Source organism: Centroberyx affinis, unplaced genomic scaffold, assembly GCF_046629955.1.
Source record: "Centroberyx affinis isolate AG114_WGS23_722 - 3 ecotype Tasmania unplaced genomic scaffold, CSIRO-AGI_Caff_v1 ptg000120l_1, whole genome shotgun sequence".
In the NCBI taxonomy this organism is placed as follows: Eukaryota; Metazoa; Chordata; class Actinopteri; order Beryciformes; family Berycidae; genus Centroberyx; species Centroberyx affinis.
This window is the reverse complement of record NW_027278821.1, coordinates 374902-397279: the sequence shown is the minus strand read 5'-3', so window position 1 is coordinate 397279 and position 22378 is coordinate 374902. Positions and strand designations below refer to the sequence as shown.

At 44.3% G+C, this 22378-nt stretch overlaps 2 protein-coding genes across 2 annotated transcripts; both read right to left on the bottom strand.

Moving 5' to 3' along the window:
* Positions 1-4: 4 nt before the first annotated feature.
* pmch (pro-melanin-concentrating hormone) lies at positions 5-1557 on the bottom strand. Its single transcript, XM_071528318.1, has 3 exons — positions 1315-1557; positions 215-356; positions 5-54 (listed from the first exon to the last, which is right to left on the bottom strand). Exons 1-3 carry the CDS (start codon positions 1555-1557, stop codon positions 5-7), a joined length of 435 nt encoding a protein of 144 aa, XP_071384419.1.
* A 7468-nt stretch (positions 1558-9025) lies between these two features.
* igf1 (insulin-like growth factor 1) lies at positions 9026-20607 on the bottom strand. Its single transcript, XM_071528295.1, has 4 exons — positions 20553-20607; positions 18832-18991; positions 10343-10521; positions 9026-9085 (listed from the first exon to the last, which is right to left on the bottom strand). Exons 1-4 carry the CDS (start codon positions 20598-20600, stop codon positions 9026-9028), a joined length of 447 nt encoding a protein of 148 aa, XP_071384396.1. The 5' UTR covers positions 20601-20607.
* Positions 20608-22378: the final 1771 nt, after the last annotated feature.

Here is a 22378-nt window from a genome sequence, read left to right as displayed (position 1 = left end):
ACATTTATGACTGCCAGCAGGGTCGGTATACTCTTCCTATCATACATCGGAGCACTATGTAGAGGGAGAGAAGAAACAACATAAACAACACTGAAGTAAATGAGCTGCGTTGGTCCAAATATGAACAGAAAGTCATTCAGAAAAAGGGATTATGTATGATGTATGATTATACATTTTATTGATCACACTAATAGTGCAGGCATGTGATACTTACTGTCGAGGTCAGAGTCTCTGCGCTCTATTTTCAAACTGTATTCAGCAGGAGCGTGGCCCGAGTTTCGGTCTGTGAGCAGAGGGAGACCTCGGCTGAAGACCGGGTTCAGCCCGCGAACGCTGTGTCCTTTCAGCCCCATGTCCTGTGGCACATTATATATCAGTGGGGAAGGTACAATAAAGAGGCCCGTGTCAGCCAACGTGGACACAATATGACCGCACACAACGCCGCACCGCAGCATCTGAACTGAAATGTGCAACAGCTTTGAAAGATTATCTCCTCACGTGCAGCACAGAACATATGGATCTCCGTCTCCAACTGCTGATCCAGCAGCGAGCCACATGAAACCCCACATGGAAGAAATGTGTCAAACTTTGGCAACATTTCCAATGCCTCACCTAACCGATTTTTACTATATCACAGTGGCCCCTTTCCTTCCAAGGCCCCTGTTTCCCCCCAAATGGCTTTGTTCCCCTCAACATGGCTGCCTGTTCCATTACTGCAGAGATAACCACCGTGTTCATGACACACAGGAGACACAGCTGCCAGATAAAGCCTTTACACATTTCAGCCAAACGTTTGAGGGAGCAGAGATACATCATCATTCTTCCCACTTTGAGAATCCAGTAAATCTTTTTATGCCTGTGATCATTTGACCTTTTCATTCTAATAGTATTCCTGGTTTTCCAACCCCACAGTAAAACAGTTTCATAGAGGCATGTGATAGAATTGAGATATACTGAGTTCCCAGTAGATACTAAGGATGGCAGCCAATTCAAAGCGGTCATGTTTTTCAACTGTAATATTTCAAGATAAAGATAATAATCTGGTTAGCTGAACATGTTGAAAGAAAAAGCTGGGAATAATTACAATGCATGAGTCTGATTGATAGAATGATACCAGTTCCCCAAATTAAATGACTGAATGAATTCAAATGGAGCGTTGCCAGATAATTTTAGTTGTGCATTAACTGATGAAAGTCCCAAATATCTAGTAAAATTGGATTGGATTTGTTAAGATCTAATCATTTTAGATCTAGGCAATCCTTTTTAAGAGAGGAATGGCAACAAAGGCACAGATGATAGTGATAGGCCACTTACGGAGAGGATGATGATTTTGGGGTTCCCGTCTTCATCCCTGACTTTGTTGTCCACGATGAGGCTTCGTCTGTACAAAGCGGGACCTGCGGCAGGCTGGGTCATGGCCTCGTCGGCCACGAACAAGCCCAGGCCCTCTTGCTCTGTCCTGCCATCCTCTAGTTTGCTCGCCGGTACGGCAACCGAGTGGCCGCTCAACTCGGAGAACAGCACTAGAGTAAATACGACCGAATACACCGAGAGCATGGTATCTGCGCTATTCGGGCCTGCAGTCTTGACACAGAAAGCAATGGTGGACTGACTGATCTTGCCTAACCTGTGATGACTGATTTCGCTGTGCTCCCAGCCTTCTTTTATACCGGTGAATTTGAGGGAAAGGACATTCTTCTTACACTTTAAAGTAGTTAAATTTAATGAGGTAAGTAGAGTAAAAAAGTCTCCTGCAGGGATTCATCTATCTGGCAAAAGATCACAGGTAAGTTCAAAGGTCATAGCAAATTTGTCAAGCAACTATCCCCTTTGTGAGTGTTGGAAAGCAAGATGGTGAATGGCTCTGTTACTCCTGTTTAGAGGTCTGACATTCAAATGGGTAAGATGGGGTCAACATGGTGGGCTGCAACACAGAGCGGAGGCCTCCAGGGCCCGCAGCGGGTCACAGGGCAGGAATTAACCGCCCGGCTCTTCTCTCCAAATCCGCACGCTGAAATGAAATGCAGCGGGAGGCGGGTGCAGAGGCCGACTGAGCCGCATGAAAGACGTCCATTGAATGCCCACAGTGAGTTATTATCTCTGAAGGGCAAAAGACATCCTACGATGGACCGTGCACAAAGGTCATTTCCACGTCATAAGACCTCCACGCACTCAAGAGATGATAATGATGCTGCTGCTGCTGATGAATCACTTTAAAGGAGGATCTGATGTCACAGCTCCCTGCCTTGCAATCGCCAAGCATCCACACCAAGGTAGCGGATCATCAGTTGATGAAAAAAGGTGGAGGAGCTTCACAAATGAAAACCGAGGGCCTTGTTGACATAGCTTCTCCCAGGCTCCTTCTCGGCTCGAATGAAAACACAAGAAGGCTTACCTTATTAACATCACAGAAGCCATAGAGGCAGAGATGGAGAAATGGGACATGAATAATAGTTATTGAACCCAGCTGAAGTGATTTTACTTGGAGCGGTCAGCCTTTATTTTGTAAGTATTTTTGTTGGAGGGCGAGGGCTTCTACTGAAGGACTGAACTTGTCCGCAGGGGCATGGCCGTTCCAGCAGAAGCACAACTGAACTCGTGAGCTTCGTGCTCTGTTGTTCTAACCTCTCTCTCTCTCTCTCTCTCTCTCTCTCTCTCTCTCTCTCTCTCTCTCTGTCATTCTCCCTTCCTCTCTCTTCCTGATAATCTCAAATTTCCTCCTTTATCTCTCTGTGATATTCAGTCCACAGGAAACGATTTCAGAGTCTTTACATTATTCTTGACTTGATGTATTGATCAGGACAATTCAGGTCTACTGTATGTAAATCAAACCAATCATTAATTCCCCGATCCCAAGCTTCTCTACTGTGTTCTCTCTCTATCAGCTTCCCTTACCCAATGAACTCTGAGCCGAGGTGAAGGTCTTTATCTGGTAATTCTGTGATTTCTTTCCCCCCGGTCTGAATTTCTAAGAAAACATTACCATAATTCTGTAACAAAGAACATTAGCATAAAAGCCAAGAGTTAAATAATCTTATAAAGACCAGATGTGATTTGGTGGGCATCCATGAAAATTATTTACCAAATCTCCTTTTGACCGCATTCACACAATATTTTTATATGTTTCCTCAGTGGAGTGTCTACAGCATAGCAAATGTCACATCATCAGCTGATGCCAATAAGATTTGTTCAACGTCTGATTGAGTTGCCATTGATTTGCAGTTGTCTCATATATAGGGAGTCAAAATTCTGTCAATTCTTTTATATTTTGAATTCCTCTCCCATAACAGAGCGGGCTGTGGAATGTTTTTTTCATCAACTCTATCAACCGGTTGCATCACCTGTCAGTCGCCAATGTTGTAATTCAATCACGCCGCCTACAGCTTTCTGTCAGAGTAAAAAAAGCCCTCAGAAGTCCGGGCCATATGACATCAGTAGCAGCATCGTTTTATAATCCTCCAAGGGCCAACACATTATTTCCTTGTCCTGTGTTAACACACTGCCTTTCATCACTGACGCTCGCTCGGCTCCTAGGCTAAAAAAAAAAAAAAAAAAGAGAAAGAGAAACAAAACAAACACCAACTGTGTCACAGCAGAGAGGAAGTTCCAGTTCCAGGGAAATGTGATGCACTGATGCTTCATGCGTGATGCTCCCCGTGTGTGTGTGTGTGTGTGTGTGTGTGTGTGTGCTGGATAACTTGGGGTGCAGGCAGGGACTTGAGTTGGGCAGGAGCCTGGTGTGCTGCATTCAGCAGAGGTGCGGGTGTATTGGGGGGGGGACCGCAGTTGGGCAGGTCTTTTTGTTGCCCAGAGAACAGACCATGGTTTCCTGGAACAATGCAGCTGATGAGAGGCTCTCCAAGGAAAATAAGGCTCTGACATCATGGGTTCTTAAAGCGCACAGCTGAGCCAACACGCTCTCCTGCTATAATCAAGGCTCAGTGAATTTCCACTGTCGACTGAAATCGAGGAAGAGGGAGAATCTCCTCCAATGGGTTTAGACACTTTTTTTTTTTACATGCTTTAATCTCGCTGTTAATATTCTCATTGTAGTGCATTTTCCCTTTCACAGCTGGTGTTTGCTCACAATACACTGATAAAATGACTGGTGTGACACTAGTCTACTTGTAAATTTCTTCAGATCAAATCATCATTAGCAATATTCCAGTTTAGAGACAGTAATGTTGGTCAATAATGCTGAGTTGACAATATAGAAATACAGTTCATTCTCCAGGTCAGTGATTCTCAACCTTTTTCATGTCAAGGACCACTAATTTAGTCCACATTAGAGCCACGGACCCCCATTTGATGAGATTTTGTCTCTCGGACCCAAATCTGAGAATATTTTTATTGTTAGATATGATTTTGTCCTGAATTCCATGACTGTCTGTATTGTAAGTAGAGAGATAACAGTGAAGCTATGATCAAAACAGTCATTCTTCTACATTCTCTAATTGTGTTAACTTCTTGTAAATGAAATACTGGTGAAGTTTAACAATTCATCAATTTGCATGGGGACCCCCTGGCATCCCCTCAAGGACCCCTGGTGGGCCCCGGGCCCCACGTTGAGAACCACTGCTCTAGTATAAAGCAGGAAACTGAAATTCGGGGTGTCCTTTTGGAAAAAAAAAAAAAAAAAAAAAAAATCCAAAACCAAATGGATGAAAACTGATGAAGCCCCCCAACCACTTCTCCTCCAACATAACCAAAAGAATAAGTAGTAAAATTGGTGAGTGTAGTAAAATAGACCACAAGGTCATTCAAAAGACAATTGTGCGCTTAGGTTGAGGAGTTGAAGAGTGTGGAGAGATTGTATTTCAGGGCTCGCTCCAAAATCTGTGTCCTGAGATGCACTGAATCCTGAGTGCATGGAGATCAATGGGGAAAGATTGTGTGCTTTCCAGAACCTTCCTGGTCCTTGAGGTTATTCAAACATCTTCATGTTGCACTTCTTTATTCACCGTGTCACCATGTAATCCCAAATTAGGTAGCACAGCTCGAAAGATAAAGAGAGTGTTTTTAATGTATCCTGAGCTTTGCATTTTAGAATAATTGCAACTGGATGATACCTCCGTATTCGCATTGATAATTGGCTTATTTTTTATGGCTGGGTTACCCACCGCTGCCCGAGCTCCTCTGCACACAATTTCGCTCTGATTTATTTGAACTCCAAATCTTGCAAGCTTGCACACTGCAATTGGACCATTAGGGCGAGATAATTGATCCTGTATTAGTCATCGAGAGGGATGAAATAACATCCAGGATGGCAACCACCCTCCTCATTTCAATCTGTAACGTCCGCTGAACACCAGCCAGAGGGCCAATTTATCAGCGCAAAGGGCTCGATTGTTGTCCTACACACCCATTAAAAAGTGCTGACAGTGAGTGAGAGCTCGGCGCACGCTTTCGTTCTGATGCACATGCAGAGCCTCACTTTTGAGTTATATGGCTTCATCCGTAGCCAAGACAGTCATGCATGCCTTATAAGATTTGCACATGCTTAACAGAGACAAAAAACCCTGCTTTGTAATTATCTGCTGTTTATGCGTCTGAATCCACGGGGTTTCTCATAAAGTACGTCTCATTCTGCAGGGAGTTCACCAGTGTGATATTGCGTAATAATGTCTTTACAAGATGATGATGATGCTGCCCCGGAGACCTTGGAGAAAGTGTGTGTGTGCATTGCATGAAAGAACTCACCAGCCATTTCCATAATGTTGACAAGTGGTTTATTCAGCAGGAATGGTGAACAATTTGTCAGTATTTTAAACGTTTTCTACAGAAGGCAATCGAGCACCATAAATAACAGCGCTTTACTCAAACAGTTTCTTGGACAGTGAGCTTATGGAAATGACATTTTTCTCATTAAACACTTTCATAGAGTCATGACGATATCATTAACTCCCACATTTTTAGATTTATTTCATTTGAGACTTCATTATTTGGGTGATGAACAGAACTGTTTGTTGGTTGCTGTAGCTTTCTTCCTCGGTGCTCCAAAGGTACCAGACATATTGAGGGACTTTCACCTGGCTCACTTTGATTTCTATTTATAACACAAGCTTTATTTCGGGGGACCGGAGACAGTGTCTGATGGGCATATTGCAGCTGTAGTGCAGTTCAAATGGGGATGGCATTAATCAGTATGTTATGATCTGGTCAACAGTTTGGTTGACTGAACTAATGTTGAGTGAGGCTTCGTTTTCATCAAAAAGTCTTTGGTATGTACCGTATATCTGAAGACTTGGGAGGACCAGAGTTGTTTGCCAACAGCTTTGTTTTTTCATTTCAGTCGCCAGGTGAACTGATAGGAGGATTTGTAAGGAATGGATATCAAAGCACATGCACTAATTCCCATTTGAGAACCGTTGATCATAATAGATACAAAGCACTTTTAAAAGAACTGGTGGAAACAAAGATTGAATCGACTGTGTCACCAACAAATGCATGGTTTCCGGACGAAATAAACAAAACTCCTGGCTTATTGGTAGAATGTTTTGCGATGGTCAATATCTTGTTCGGCGAGCTGCGTGTACACACACATCTCAGGACAGACAAAAGCACACCATGACTTTTAACAACCTCAATACAATTGGAAGATCACAGTTCACAGTACTTTTGTCAAGTTATTTGGCATAGGGATCTATATTGAGAAAATAATTTAAAAACAGTAGAAAAAATAGCATTTTGCCTTCTTGGGACCACAACATGATATTTTTTTTTTCCATGCATTCACAGATTTCACACAGATACATTTACTCGCTTACACTACTACCTTATTGAAACAGCTTACAAATAAAAACACTATTAAAATGGTGGCCACAAGGCTGTGCAAAAGGGAAGACCTCCAATGTAAGCCCTGCCATCTCTCTGTCTTAGCCATCTCTTGCAAGTAACAAACTACAAAATAGCACCATTATACAGTGGATAGGATTTTCTTAATACAGTTTGTTATATGAAACCGTCATGTACAATGAATGATAGTAGAAGAATGCATAGGATAACATAAATGGGAGTACTGTTTGATTATACACAGGCAGAGGAGGCAGAGCCAGAGATGAGATGTCTTGGGAGGTTACTGGGACAATTTGACCGTCATCCACATGGAGGCTTGTGCAAACAGCCATTACTGTCAATCCCCATGCAAGGACTTCTCAGAACTGGCTTTTCACGGAGCTTGTGTGTCTGTGTGTGTGTGTGTGTGTGTGTGTGTGTGTGTGTGTGTGTCCGCGTGTATGTGCTTGAACCTTGCTCGCGGTTGCACAACTCTCATTTACACTGTGGGTGTTTGTGTGTGTACTGTGTTCGAACTCCAGCTTAACTTGATCGTGAGAGCGTCGTTCTCGAGTGTCTTTTTTTCGGGGTACGCGGTATTCGCCGAATCGTTTTCATCTGCGTGTTTTTTTGTCTCGAGTGTGGCCCGCTTTTGTCGTTTTGTTGCACTGTCACCATGACGGAAGGCAACGCAGTCCAAGTGACTTCTGAAGTAGCAAAGTTCTCGGCCTCCCTCCCTAAACTAACAAAATAATACAGGCCAAGATAAATCAATGATTAATCTTCCCCGTCTAGGTGGCTATTGTTAGAGTTGCCCTGTCTTCTGCATCAGGCCTCGGTTTTAACAGATTTGAGAAAGTGAGCTGAGAATGTCAAGGTGGTTTTCACTGTCAGTTCTGCAAGAGAACAAGAAAAGGATTTTATCAAGACGGCGTGCTCGTCGCTGCAGTTCGGTCCAGGACCCGGAGTTGCTGTGGACTCAATTTGTGTGGCTCACGCTTCACCTTGAACTCAGCGGTCCTCGACTCAGACTCGTGTGGACTCAAATGTTGGTGACCGGACTGGTGACGAATATCAGATTTGGCCGCGGTGGCAGTGTACAAAAACAAATGTGAAAAAAAAATTTACCTTTTGCCTCATTGCCGTTATTGAACTTATCTTATTCCACTGACTTCTGCCAAATGCACTTTGAATCCACTGAACGACCCACTTCTGACGACCTAACAAGCACCCCTGACTGGCCGGGCAACTTTTGTTCAATTCAGTTTGTTGTTTCTGTTTTTGAAAACCGACTAAAGTATAATGTTAATTTGCTCTAGTGCTGCACTTCCCACATTTCCTTCAAATCCCCTGTAATGGCGCTTGATCTGCTGTTTGATCTGTTTGGATTGCAGACTTGGTCCTCAGGTTCTCAACACTTCCTGAGGCTTAGGAAGGATTTGGACTGGACTCAAACCTTTCAGGGACTCCACTTAGACTGACCTCCAACATTTCCATCATGACTCTGACTTAGATTCAGCCACTGAGAACTAGGGATTTGACTTGGACTCGAGGTAAAAATGACTTGACTACGACACAAGCTCTGGTGATGAACTGCCTGGCTGCATTCAAGCCTGTTAAAGCAGATTTTCTTTTTTTTTTTGGAATATCCTCAGTAATGCATGATGCATAACAGCGATGTAGCCATCGTTTTGGTCACATTTGCCACATTTTGACATGAGATCTAATCAGATTGAATGGGGATAGTAATTGTTATATGTGACTCTGTGAAAACGTACCCTGTCTTACCGAAGGGAGTGACTGGCCAAACCTCTCGGTAAGATTTACCTCCTCAACGTTCGGGGGGGACAGGACGGACCACTGATTCTCACAGACAGCTGGCCGCTCTCTGATTGGCCGAAGCCCCAGACGCGTTCCCACCTTCCCGGAGCCAGGGGATGCTGCAGCTCACACATGGAGGTATAATAAGCTCTTGTTCGTGTCTCAGCAGCTAAACTAGTCTGTTACATTGCATTAACAAAGAATTCCTCCCAATATGGAATGGTGCAGTGTATAAAATAATCAGAATATCCCTCATCAACAGCACTTAACTCTCATCTCTCAGGTTTTCTATCATTTTGTAGAGCTTATCGGACCATCGTTAGCATCCTCTTTGTTTTGTTTTACAGTGAACCATTCCACAGGGGTACCAGGTAAGGCCACTCCCTTCTCTCTTCCCAAGTCGCTGGGCATTTGTCCATTCGCTCGTCCCCTACATTCGGTAATTTCTCCCCCCCGTGTTCCCTCGACTCGAGTTTTTCTGATGCACCTCCTGAAAACGAAAAGAGAAGAGACACTTCAGACACACACCGGAGATAGGGATGAAGTAGAGTGGGGGAGACAGCTTTGGATCTGAAATCTGCACCTGTGCCCAAAACAACACGGCTGTACCGCGGATGACTGATTTCATGAGATGGTGAAAGTAAAACCCGCTCTTGGAGGCACAAGCATTATTCTCTTAAGAGAAAAACAAGGAGAGGATTCATACATCAACACCGCAATTTACACTGCACCACAATCCACAAATTAATGAATAGATGAGTGATGTGGAAGCTACTGCACCCATAGATACAGTGAATGTGATATGCATGCTTCATTTCTGGACCTCGCATGCGTCAATCTGCTATAGCGAGATGCCAGAATTTCAGCACATGATGTACAGTAGGAGAGTAGAGATTCTGCCTGGGGAGCGAGAGTGCCAGCGGGTCTACCACAAAAACCACTTAGTTCCTTCTCCTGCTAATGGTTTTCTTTTTTGAGAGAAGGGTAAAAAGCACACAGTCGAATCTTAAAAGGATCACACTCTCCCGCAGGTTGGCAACCAGAGGATGAGACAGAGTCTGCATTTAGACTTCATGGTTTCTCTCCTGGGCCAAGTGTTTAAGATTTCAGGACGAAGGGCGGCTAAGATTTTTTAAACAAATCTCTCCCGTTTCAAAATAAACCTCGCGCTGCTTTTGCAGCTCTGGAAGTCTCGAGGCGGAGGCTGCATGGTTAAAGGTGCTTAGAGTGCGATCCGATGGGTGATAGTTTTGACTTAGTGCAACTGACCAATAGATGTGAGGCATGCGGTAATTACAACTAATTCAAAGTGTTTACTGGCATGCATGAACTCAGGTGATGCTGTAGTGGACAGACATACCTTGCAGGATGAATGACTATGTCCAGATAAAGGTCTCTGTGGGGGGAAAATGAAGCCATTTAGATTGGATGGATTCATTGCTGTTGCTACACATTAAGGTGCCATGTATTACCGATCAAGCCTATTATTAATCCTATTGCCCTTAATGCATGCTCTGACATATGCAAAACATCAATGCAGATCAAACTGAAGCCAACTTCACATTACATCATCTACATGTCTATCCTGTGTTTTTCTTCCTGAGGAGTAAGCTCTTTTTTTTTTTTTTTTTTTTTTGAGTGTATCTGTTCAGTGCTGTGTGCTCACCTTCTTGTTTTTTGTCTTGTCTGGCTGCTGTGCTGTCCTACGCTCTGTGCTCTTGTCCACTTTGTGCCCTGCGGTACTAACCTTAGGTGTTCTCGGCAGGTCTGTGTGGCGCTGTGCACGCACAGAGCGAGCTGCCTTGCTAGTCTTGGCAGGTGCACAGTACATCTCCAGGCGCCGCAGCTCACAGCTTTGGAAGCAGCACTCGTCCACAATGCCGCGGTTATGTGATCGCCGTGCGTTGGGGCCATAGCCCGGTTTACCTGGGTGGACGGGAACAGCAAGGGGGGATTAGTCAACTGTGTGAGCACTTAAAGGCAAACTCCGGCATGGTTTCCGCAAAACACAGATGAATTGCTTTGCATCATAAATTCACTCGAAAATCAACAGACACATGGGCCATTTAAGTGCTGGACAGACACCAACTTCTATAAAACAGATTCACTCGAAAATCAAAAATCCCTCGAAAATCAACAGACATATGAGCCATTTAAGTGTTGGACGGATACAAATTTCTATAAAATAGATTTTTTTTTCTCCAAGGCTTTATATCTGTGTGCAGAATTAATCAAACAAATCATGGCTGGTGGCCAGGCGCTTTGCCTGTAATAGCGTAGTGGTAATGGCCAGGTCATGGGTCTGATTTCTCTGATATATGAACAGCCTTAATGACATGGATTTCTTCAGTGTAAAATTTACAGTGTATCACATTGCACAGTATGGACCCTTTTTGGCAGCCGCTCCCCTGTAAAATGGGGGTCGCAGTCACCCAAAAGTCGAGAATATCACGCTCGACCGTTTTGGCCCGGGTATCTTTTACCCAGAGGCCCGGCCAGAGGGGCCAAACCACAAGCCCGGTGGGCCCAATCAACCTGCAGAAAAAACAGCCCGGCTTTGAGGCCACACCTCCGCTGGCTACGCCCCACCTTTCATTCACATTTTCATTTGGCAAAAAGCTGGGCACCCTTAAGGCTTTCTCAGAGAGGAGACGGAGGCGCGATGCCAAGAAATGACTGTAAAGGAAGGCAGAGAGAGGAATGTAAGGTCAGCAGTTGTACGGTGGAAACTGAATTGCAGTACTCTTTATTATATCACTGAAAAGTTAAATGGGTAAAAGAGTGTTTAAAAAGTTCTGATGCTCAGCGATTTGGCTCAATTACCACATCAAGTTACCATGACACCAATAAGAAGTTCCTCTTTCAACTTCCTTCCCCCCAAAAACCCTCCCTCTTTCGGTGGCCTTTAGAAAAACTCTGACTCTCCATTTACAATTCCCCGCTCACCTTGGGCAATATAGCCCTGATGGGCTTTTCCCTGTTACCAAATGAAATAATAATAATTTAATATGGCATTTACAAGGAGGAAATGCCTTTCCCTCTCAGAGTTAATAGCTCTTGGCTCGGAAGCCTGCCAGTGCTGACAAAGTGCATTAACTTCTGCTCTCTGTCTGCCTTGTCCTGACAATGTTGTTTTGGACGGAGAGCGGCTTTCATTCAGAAACAGAAGCATCTTTCTGCCCGGACCCCCAGACACAAGGTGAAGAGGAGGCTGACGGAGGTGTGAATGAGAGGGTGAAAGAGCAACATATGGCGACAGCAGGGGGGCTTCCATGTTGTGCATCAGGTAGAATGATGCTATAAATACACGGTGCATTACATTATTTAGGGAACAGAGGAACCTAATTTGCCCAGACCTCAGACTTCCAAACTGACCCGTTAAATGAAATGCAGAGAACAAAATTCTGTTTTAATGTGCTTTTTGATATCTGCATTTTTAAGCATTTCAATCCCTAATTGGACTGTAAGGGTGTTTTAGAACCTAAGTGCAAACACATTCCCTATTTCAAGCTGCACCTAGTTTTAGCCAGGCATTTTGGTGTATTTTGGTTATCCGTACTTTTCTTTTCCGTAATTTCAGTCATCTGAGTAAACAAAATCTCCTCTCCCGGTGTGGTTCAGTGCGACCAGCCTGGGCTGTTATATTAACACCTGATGTCAAGAAACTCAAGAGAGGAGAAATATGACGTTGAGCCCTGGCTTGTGATTATATAATGGCTGTTGGAAGCCAAAAGAGGGGCTGTGCCTGGTTCTCTGGCCTGTTTTCCAATCCCTCCCAATAAAGCCTTACAAATTAACATCCGCTATTATTCTGAAAATAGCTTGCAACCCTGCTGCACAAACAGCTGGAAGGGAGAGAAAAATCAGCTGGCACCGGTTGTAACATGTAGGATAATCAGCTAGGGCAGGTTGGGGAAAACACGCATATAATAATCAGGCCTAAAAGGTTTGGAAGGTTTTAAATGCTTCAGTTCCAGGGATAACTGCCGTAATCCCTCGTAAACAAAGAGTTGTTTTCTGCGACTGTTGTTAAACAAATAGGGTAAACAACCCCTCCATGCCAGGGCGACCCGCCGCCTCGTGGCCCCCGGGGTCTTTGAGACGGACCGCGAGGAGGACGCGGGGATCATCCGTCACAAAGCAGCCTTTGTTTTTCAGTTGGGGCCCTTCAGGTCAGATTAGAGAGCATGTGTTGTGTTCTGCCTTCATGACAGATTAGGGTGCAGTTGTGTCTGGGTGCTGTTTGTCATGTTGCTTGGGCGGTCTATTAGGTTTTGGGGGGGGGGGGGGGGGGGATATAAAGACATTGATTTTCTGCTAAATGAAGGGGACCACTGCAAAAACGGACATACTTGTTAAGTTATTTTATCTTGTATCCAGACTTATCAAGCCTATTTTAGTTTTTTTAGTTTTTTTTCTGAAATCATCTTACTGCACTGTCAGTTCACCGGTTTCAACAATCTAGACTTTTTTTTTTTTTTTTCAGGATCATGTAACTTGTTTTGAAATGGTCTTGGAGAAAGTTGTTTCCAGATTTTCTTCATTGTTTCATGGTGATTTCACGGTGATGCATCAAGTGAAATGTATTGAAACCAAGCTAGAATATCTGGCAGTGCAGTGAGATAATGTGACTAAAAATATCATGAAATAAGCTTGATAGGTCTGGAAAGATGTTAAAATCACTCCAGAACTTGACGTTTTTTGCAGTGAACACGTTTAGTACATAGGGAATCAGTGGCTATATTGGCCCGACTGGCAAAGCCTCATACACTTAAATCATTAACATGGGATTGCACTCCATCAGCGTCCTTCTAAACACTAAGTATGCAGTGGTACCAGCCATCCAAGACACAAAACTGTAGTTCAGTGTGTTCCATCTGATGCCACTACACCGATCAGGTCGACCGGTCCATCTAAACTCGTGGGTTTGCTCTTTGACAGACGCAGCCCACATAGCGTTCATTCCTCTAAGGAACGGCACTGGAGAGAGATGGCTGGATTCCTCCATTCCAGAGTGGCACAGCGAGGATCTGAGTTTTACAGCTTGGTCGTGGTCAATAAAAACCAGTGGATTCTTGGAGCCGGTGCACTGCTCTCCCTGCAAAGTGTCAGGCAGTTTATGGCTGGGCAGGGACTACGAAAGCTGCTAAAGTGCTGGAAACTACCTCTTTATCACTGGTACCACAAAGAGTTTATGGCAAAACTCCGTTTCCCCCTCACATTTTCAACTGAGGTTCATCTTCTTTTGTGACGCAATTAAAATCCAGTATGAAAGAGAGATTCGGGATTTTATGAGACACCCCGTGTCCCAGAAGAGAGAAACGGGTCCAGCACATCAACTGTAAATCTTGAGATGCATTTGGCAATCTTTGAACAAACGCAACCAGATATTATATCCTTTCTTCACTCTGTAGAGGCACTACATTACGTGATTGGATTAAAGGCAGTGCATTGATGAAGGGCTTCAAAGGTAAAGTACTGTTTAGTCACCAAGTGTCCTCAAATCCCTCGTGTCTCAACTTCGGCTAATGTACAGATCTAAATCTGGAGGACGCCTGCCTGTCCTTTTCATGAGATGCCTCTTTGTTCCTGTGAGCAGTAATTCACAGAGGGGTCAGAGACTTTAGTTCAGGTCTCAATGGGAAAACGACACCTTTTTGCGGTGATGGAGAGGACACAGGAGGTCTTTCTTCAGAGCTCAGTGCCTTCCGCTGTGTGTTCAGGTCCAGTGTAAAACTAGGGAGGGGGGGGTGGTGTCCTGATCATCCTGTAATCCACATAATCCCCTGCTGCTCAGGGACAAGGCCTAGCTGTGTGTGTGTGTGTGTGTGCGTGCATGCGTGTGATGTGCTGTTTACACGTTCTACCTCTCTCCAGCTCCAGCAGCTTTGAATAAAATTGACAGGGACAAACACTGAAAAGGAAGTCTCATCAATGGCTGCTCAAAACAATTTCCACCCCCTCTCTTCTTCTTCTCTGCTCTCCTCTCCGTCTTGTTCACTGCACATGCCATTAGCCAAAATAACTCACTCCAAAACATGACTACCTCTCATATTAGGTCCCTCTTTCTTTGAAATTCACCTACAGAAATGCACACTAGCACTGGTCCATACATGAAAATCCTTATTATTTTAAACATAGGCAAGGTAATAATGGTTTGAGTAATGAAGCATAATGACAATTCCATCTCTGACATCTGTACCTCACTGACAAGCAAAAACGTCGATGACCAATGGTCCCAGTCATTTGGACACAGCCCTTTATTAAGCAATGGGGAATGGAACTGAAGAGACCCCTGGCTTAAAAGTCATTATTCAGTTTTAGCTTGTAATAATTCCCCACATTAGCTGTGTCAAGAGAGTTTGTGCATCATTCACCAGAGATTGGAAATTGGATCGCGAGACTGAAGAGCTCAGACTCACTCAAGAATGAATGCGAACATTTCAGCATGAACTAAAAGTGACGCGGGACGGGAAGTTACTTAGAACTTCGACTTCGGCCAAAAGACTCCCATACCAGATCTTATTCATGGAATGTCTATCTTCACATCCCATTCAAATCACCCCACCATCCCGCCTGCTAAAGCATTACAAAGACAACTGAGGATTTCTAGGTCAGGCTAATAATTGGAAAAACTGACTATGGTTGTGGATTTTTTTTTTTCTGTTTCTTAGACCACAGTTTGTTTCATTACCTAGAAAAAAAAAAGAATTTCCACCAACTAGTATTTCACATTTCTGTCAGGGTGAGGAAATCTGCAGCCCTGAAATGCAAGTTAAGCTACTTAACCAGTGACATGCGTAAGGTGGATTGGCAAAGCGGCTCCCACCACAGAAAGCCCAATGTCACTGCAACACTTTCTCAGGACACATCATCAATCAGAGGGCTGCCAAGTTCAACACGGCCAGACTGGAGGGGAAGAGTTCAGGGAAGGAGCACGCCCCCCTTGGCCCAGCTGTCACACTACCAGGTGCTATAGATGACAAAACCCAAACGGACTCTCCAGATACTTGACGTAAAGAGCCACTGGTACATGTGGTCCGTCTGATCGCAGGAGAGGGGGGGGTGTAGGACTGACAGAAAGAGAGAGAGAGAGAGAATGCGAGAGAGCAAGAGAAACCGAGAAAGAGAGGGAGAAGCATATTTTCCACGGCGCAGCACCCCGCTGCTCAAACCTCATCGTCTCTTCAGAAAAAGGATGGAGTGTTCATGAAATACGCCTCTTTTTCAACACAGGAAAATGTGGCATTGATAGATGGACGCTGTGCAGCTCAGTGACTGCTCGATGTAAGGTAATGCGGGAAAGACAAATTCATTCTCCGCACCACAGAAAGGTCAGTTAAGGTCTGTTCTTGTTTCTAAGTGTATCCTGCCTAAGGATTCATGAGCTACTTTGGCCTCCATTCAAACCTTTCTCGTGAGATGAACACGGACTATACTGTGCAGGCGAAAGCCTGCGAGAAACATTTATAAGAATGTAACAAAACTCAGCTATCAGTAGCTAACACATCATCACGGTCTCACATCATCCAATCTCTTGACACCCTCACACCTCATCAAATTTTTTACACATGTTTAACATTTTGTCGACTTTAAAATACGTCTGCGGCCATTTCATATGCCCGATTCACAAACTTCCAAACTCCACTATGAAAACCTGAAGATGAGATCTAGCAGAGTGGTTTTGAATAAAATGATCAACTAAAATCAATGGCTATGGTCATCTATAAAGCTTTGACTGCACACTGAAGGACATGGTGTCAACCAGATGATCAGTCAGGAGCAAGAATCATGGCTGATGGCTATGGACAAATCAAGATTACAAGAGAAATTCAAGGTTTGGATTTACCAGCATGGCATGATCCTGTGGCCACTGCTAGCCTATAAAGTTCTGCTGTCTATTAGCCAGTGGCTAGGCCCACCATGAAGCCTGAGAACATCACTTTGTGCAGAAGAAGAAGCTGAAGCTCCTCAACAGCAGCCTGAATGAGGAGGACATGGTCACTTGTACAAGAGAAGTGCTGGTTTACTGGGAATCCAAGGACCGGAGAGAGGACTGTGAGGAAGTGGAAGACACAAGATGCAGTTGAGCAGGTTGAGTCACGGCTGCATCACAGCATGTGGGTGGGGCAAGCAGCATCTGGACGAGCAGGACTTGCGGCTCTCCAACAGCTAGTTAGCTTTCCAATAACTTTTCCGCCAAACTTCTTACAACAGGGCCCGGGGCAAAGAAGGAGGTTGACTGGTCCTGGAGGAGGTAGAGGAGCAGAGGTGGAGGAATCGCGTGCCAGTGGGATGATCCGGATGCAGCAGCAAGGTGCGAAGGCAAGATGGGAGGCAGGCAAAGCACCGTGAGAACTCTCGGTCTGAGCTCTGGCAGGCTCATCCTCAGCTCTTGCCCAGAAGCCTTGGGAGAGGGAAGCCACTGTTGGCACCATAACCAGGTGCTGAAGGTTGCAGCAAGCACCGTCTGTAGAAGCATCACCAACAGCAAAACCCTCTACTATCACAAGACGAGCCTTTGATTTTGTCTCAAGCTGAGAAAAATTTGGGCTTCTCAGAACAGTGTAAGACTAGGAGAGCAGTTCAAATTCCCAGAAACCATTGCAGCGGCCACACTCAGGCCAGACATTGTGCTGTTGTTACTGGGCAACAGAGGGTTTGATGGCTATGGATCGACTGTTCCTTAAGTGTTGCCTGAAGCTAATGTTGTCACTGCTTCTGTTATCTTGCAGCCACTCTACTGTAGCTGATACATTCCAAATAGTGAGAGTAAAACGTACTCACAAATTAGATTTATAACTAAGTTTCAGATGACAGTGCACCAGTGAATATTCATGAATTATGAATTAACATGGACCATTATTTTTTAATTGAGAGAATGAAACATAAAACCCCAAACAGCAACAAATCTAAGTATGCTGTAGCCAAATTTTTTAAAATTACAACCGAGGTGATCAACCCACCACTTTGTGCTTTTACTGGCTTTAGATTTGCATTAGTGGGCGCTGGGTCTGGCCAATACTGCAGCATTCCCCTGCTGTGCTGAGACTTGGATTCAAAGACAGGCCCCCTTCCTGGCCCCCGAGGTTACATCACTCATCATGTATCCAAGTGCATCAGAACGTGTATCTACAAACCACTCTGGGTTCAGTGCTGGGCTAAAGCAATCAATTATTTGAAAAGGGAATAACTGGGAATGCACTATAGATGTCGCTGATTTCCCACAGAAATCTCGTATCTCCATTTTTCTTTTCTTTTTTTTTTTGAGTAGTAATTGGCAGCTGACAATGTCTACCACATGTGGAAAATGTTTCATGACCTTGGGACCGAGCCTAGCTATTAATAATGGATTGTAATGTCAAAAGTAGGAGTCACAGGGATAATCTCCTAGGAGTCACAGGGATAATCAATTATTGTAAATTCCAAAAAAACAGACTTTTTGGAGATACAAGGCTCCTGCAGGGCGCTTGGTGAAAATTGGCTTCATTGATGTGGGCTGTAAACTCTTTCTAGAAAGATAGAGGAGCAGCTGTACAGCACTAATGGATAGCTGTGCTGCTCCTCTTTGACAGAAGGATCGGGGCACATGTCTTGAGGAACACTGGCTGCTGGAAGAACATTGCACCTAACCTCGGTAGCTCCATATATCCTTTGCTGTTCTGGGCTGGCTTTAGTACCCTTAATGGAAAATAGGAGATTTAAATCCTGGATTCTTGGTGGAGGGTTTTCTTTGGGTAGCTTTCCCTACTCTGGTGGAAAAAAAACTTCACTGCAACATTTACTTTCTCCCCCTCCCCTTTCTTAGAGATAGTCAGCCAAATTCCACTTAAAGCCCTATCCCCATGGGCAGAGCTGCGATTTGCCATGAACAATAGCCTATATATATAGTTACATCCATCCATATCTCATGTTGCCTGCACATGTCGAGCTTGTTCAAAACCTGTGCATCAGTCCATATAGGTAAATGAGAGTTAGGAATTAAGACAAATGTGCAGGGATGGGCATTAACTCTTCTCTGACAAGAAAAGATGTAGAGTGCAACAGTGGAGGGAGAATGAATGAAGGAAGGGCAGAGAGGAATAACATTTATGCAGGAGAAAGTCAAGACAAGATGTGAAACCGGCTGCTTTTTTATTTATGAGCTTGCTGGAGGTGCGCATTAGAGCTCTGGGACAGATACAGCCAAGCTTTATGAATAAATAAAAAGGTGCACCGCACTGGTGGTGCACTTACTGAAATAAAAGCCTCTGTCTCCACACACAAACTGCAGCGTGTCGACCAGCTCCGCCCCGCACAGGGTCTCTGGCCCCGCCCCTGTTGCCGTCGGAGTCAGGGTGAGGACGCACAGCAGTAGTGAGAGGGTGTGGCTACAGGAGATACAGCACATCGCACACTGCGCAGAGAGAGAGAGAGAGAGAGGGAGAGAGAGAGAGGGGGGGAGAGAGAGAGAGAGAATGAGAGTGCATGTCAGCTTTAACATCCTCACTGGTGGTGCTGATTGAGCATCATCAGAAAAAGAAGGATTTTTTTTATAGGGAAAGTCATTCACACCTTTAAGCACATTCACACCTGGGAGCTGCCCAGTACAGCCACAGTCTCTTATATGTATATATATATATATATATATATATATATATATATATATAGAGCAGTTGCGTTAAATGCCTTGCTCAAGGGCTCCCCCACAGTGGTCAATGGGGGAGGGGAGAGCGTTAATCATTCACCTTCCCCACCCCAAATCCCCCCAGCCGATAAGAGGGGACTCGAACCAGCGGCATTTCAGTCACAAGTCCGCTTCTCTAACTTCTTCTATTCTACCGCCGCCCCCAGAATAAAAAAAAGAAGAAAAGAGTGGCCACATATGGTAACTTTACAGGGTATGGAGATGTGGAGGAAAAATGATTAAATCCAAACCTCCAGTCAGTGCCAGTCAAACAGGAGGAGGAACGCCACCTCCAAGCCTGGATGCTCCGGAGCGGTGCGCAGAGGAGATATGTGCGCGTTCAGAATGAAAACACACTTTTCACCTTTTCATCTCGCTACTCGGCTCTTGCGTGCGCTCCAATAAGTTAACGACGTTCCAGAATAATACATAAAATCACCCCCCTTATTAAAAACCCACCATGAATGCGCATTCCTAATGAGGCTCAAAGTTTTTACCTGCGCCAGAAACCACTGTCAGCGCATTATTTCGCCGAGCACATTTGAGCTAAAAGCAAAGGTGCCTCGAACTCCAAAAAAGGAGAATAAAAGATGCAGAGGGGCCAGGGATCTTGCCTATCCAAAATGTGAGATGGAAAACGGCTCTCCCGCCAAACCCAGCAGAGGAAGCTCAGCGGGCCAAATATACATAATAAAGAGAATAAACACAGGACATGATCCATCTACATCACAACCCCGACCGCACGGTCCGTACGCCCCGAAGTACTCCTGTTCGACTCTCTTAAACTCCCCTCTCTTAACCCCGGGCTCAGGTTAGATATTTAGCACCTCATATGCAGACTCAGCAATAATTACTCCGAAAGTTGCAGAGCTGCATTAGGGGGTTTCTGGTGAAAAAGAGCGCACGGCGCACACAGGCTCCGAGGATGGAAACCCCATTCATCCAAGGAGTGAAAGTCATGCACGACACATGTCAAGATTGTCAAAAAAGTCAATTAAAGTAGAGGGGGGGACAGGCTATAATTTCTATGGAGAAAATCACCAAGGCATGCAGCACAGCCATGCACACACTGACTAACTGTGAATGAGAGGTAAAAAAAAAAAAAAAAAAAAAGATTAAATAGGCTACACATTTATCATACACTTAAACTCAGCAAAAAAATCTAAACAAGCTATAAATATTTGCTTTTATTGCTTCATTTTAAACTAGATAAGGATGCTCTGTGCAAATAGTGAGCAAGTGAAGAACCAAGGTGATAATGTATAGTGTCAAAGGAAATCAGGTAAGTTACCTTGAAGACATCACATAAATGCCACTGAAAGGAATGAGCGCTAGACATCCCCACGGGTCTCCGCACGACAAAGCCCGGCGAAAATGAACTTGTTTGAAGTCATTAAAAAACGGGGAGAAAGAGGATGAGATGCGGGCAATGTCACATCTCAATATTCCGACTTTGTTCCATTGCGCAGGCTCGTTTTGGAGAAGTGAGATTTAGCGAACAGGAGACGGATTTAGAGAGAAAATCCCTCACATTTATCTACATTACACAGACATTTTCAACAGGAAACAGCTGGGGCAGCATTTGCCTCCAACTCGTCCTAAGTTATTCATTAAGGATTTTGGGCACATATTCAAATAACGTCATTTCTCTTTTTTTCTCAGAACGGGATTGAATTTTGATCTCTTTAAGACTTAGTTAGTAGTTCAGATCAAGATAGAACAAGCGGTGCTGCCCCGCCGACACAGCTCACACTATATTTTATGTGTTGAAAGCTCATGTTGGTGAAGTTAAACACTGACAGTTATTATATGACTGTTGTTTCTCGTGCGTAATTTGGCTGCCTGGGCTGCCTCCCGTCTCTATATCCTATTTGATTAAAGGTGAAGTGAATCATTTAAAAAAAAGTTTGCCATTTAACTGTCAGTCACAATTGCACTAGTAACATGAATTACAATTCAACCAATTACATAATAAAAATAGTTTTTGTGCATGTGAAAAAGAAGAATACTATCTGCATGGGAGTAAATTGAGTATGGCAAGGTGTGGCACTCCACACCTATAGCTTTTAATAATTGTAATGGAAAGATTAGATGAAAGTACCCAGAAGCCATATGTGGAAATAAATTCCCATCAGTCAGCATTCAGAACCAATGTTCTCTGTAAGCTGAGTGCCTCTGTGCAGGGTTGTTTGCTGTCCTGCAGTTTATCCCATTGACCAAATACAAGTATCTTGTCAGTTATCAGTCATTGCTCCAGTTTTCCCCTGAAATTCAGTCGATATAAGCAGAATTGGAAATGTTGGTGGCAAATAATATTAGATCTGACCCCATCTGAGGCTTTAGTGAATTGACTGACTGATCTGAAAAAAGAAAAAAAAACCCTGAAACAAAATATAAAAACATCTTGCATGATGTATGATTTTACTTACATTTACTGGGATGTCTATAGACAGGAACATGCACTATGGCAGAGTGATTGTTTGTCCCCTCCTGTGTATGGCAACAAACACTTTGAGCCACTTTGGTCCTGACACGCTCAGCCAGCTGTCTTGTATACTGGTGGCTGGACAAACACTTGATGGCACTTGCTATGCAGTTTGACAAGTTACGGACCCAATGTTCCCACTCTGATACGGGGAAACAGCAATGACAGACCACAGCCTTGTGCAAGGGCTTAAGGAGGGCTGTTTTCAGCAGAGACAGGATATCAACACTGATCCAATCACTAAACAGGAGATCAGTGCTGACCCAATCATAAACCAGGACATCAGCACATATCCCGGCTTGCTTGGGCAGTGCAAGTGCATCACAAGCAAGGACAGATCCAAAGGGAGCCGAGGCTAAAGACACGCAACAACACCTAGTTGGCCTAAAGTGGGTCAAAACACAAGCCCGACCAAATGTCCCCACATGACATGAGCAGTACTGACTCCCTGACGGCACAGACACTACAGGGGCCATCAGAATTGAATTAAAGCTAAATGAAATCTGTAGATTAATCCACATTTAACTCATCCTATGATTTTAGAGCATTGCATGTTTCTACATGCACATGCTCCAAGGCATAGTGTCAAGCACTGAGTAGATTCTTGGCGGTCTCAGCCCAGTTCACTAAGA

Bases quoted from the DNA above. Each gene is read 5' to 3' on its own strand.
- pmch (XM_071528318.1), bottom strand. From the start codon at position 1,557: ATGCTCTCGGTGTATTCGGTCGTATTTACTCTAGTGCTGTTCTCCGAG. The intron at 357-1,314 runs GTAAGTGGCCTA...AATGTGCCACAG, and splicing joins CCAAAATCATCATCCTCTCC to GACATGGGGCTGAAAGGACA. The intron at 55-214 runs GTAAGTATCACA...CCCTCTACATAG, and splicing joins CAGAGACTCTGACCTCGACA to TGCTCCGATGTATGATAGGA.
- igf1 (XM_071528295.1), bottom strand. From the start codon at position 20,600: ATGTCTAGCGCTCATTCCTTTCAGTGGCATTTATGTGATGTCTTCAAG. The intron at 10,522-18,831 runs GTAAGTGCACCA...CCGTCCACCCAG, and splicing joins AGACAGAGGCTTTTATTTCA to GTAAACCGGGCTATGGCCCC. The intron at 9,086-10,342 runs GTTAGTACCGCA...TTTCGTTTTCAG, and splicing joins ACCTGCCGAGAACACCTAAG to GAGGTGCATCAGAAAAACTC.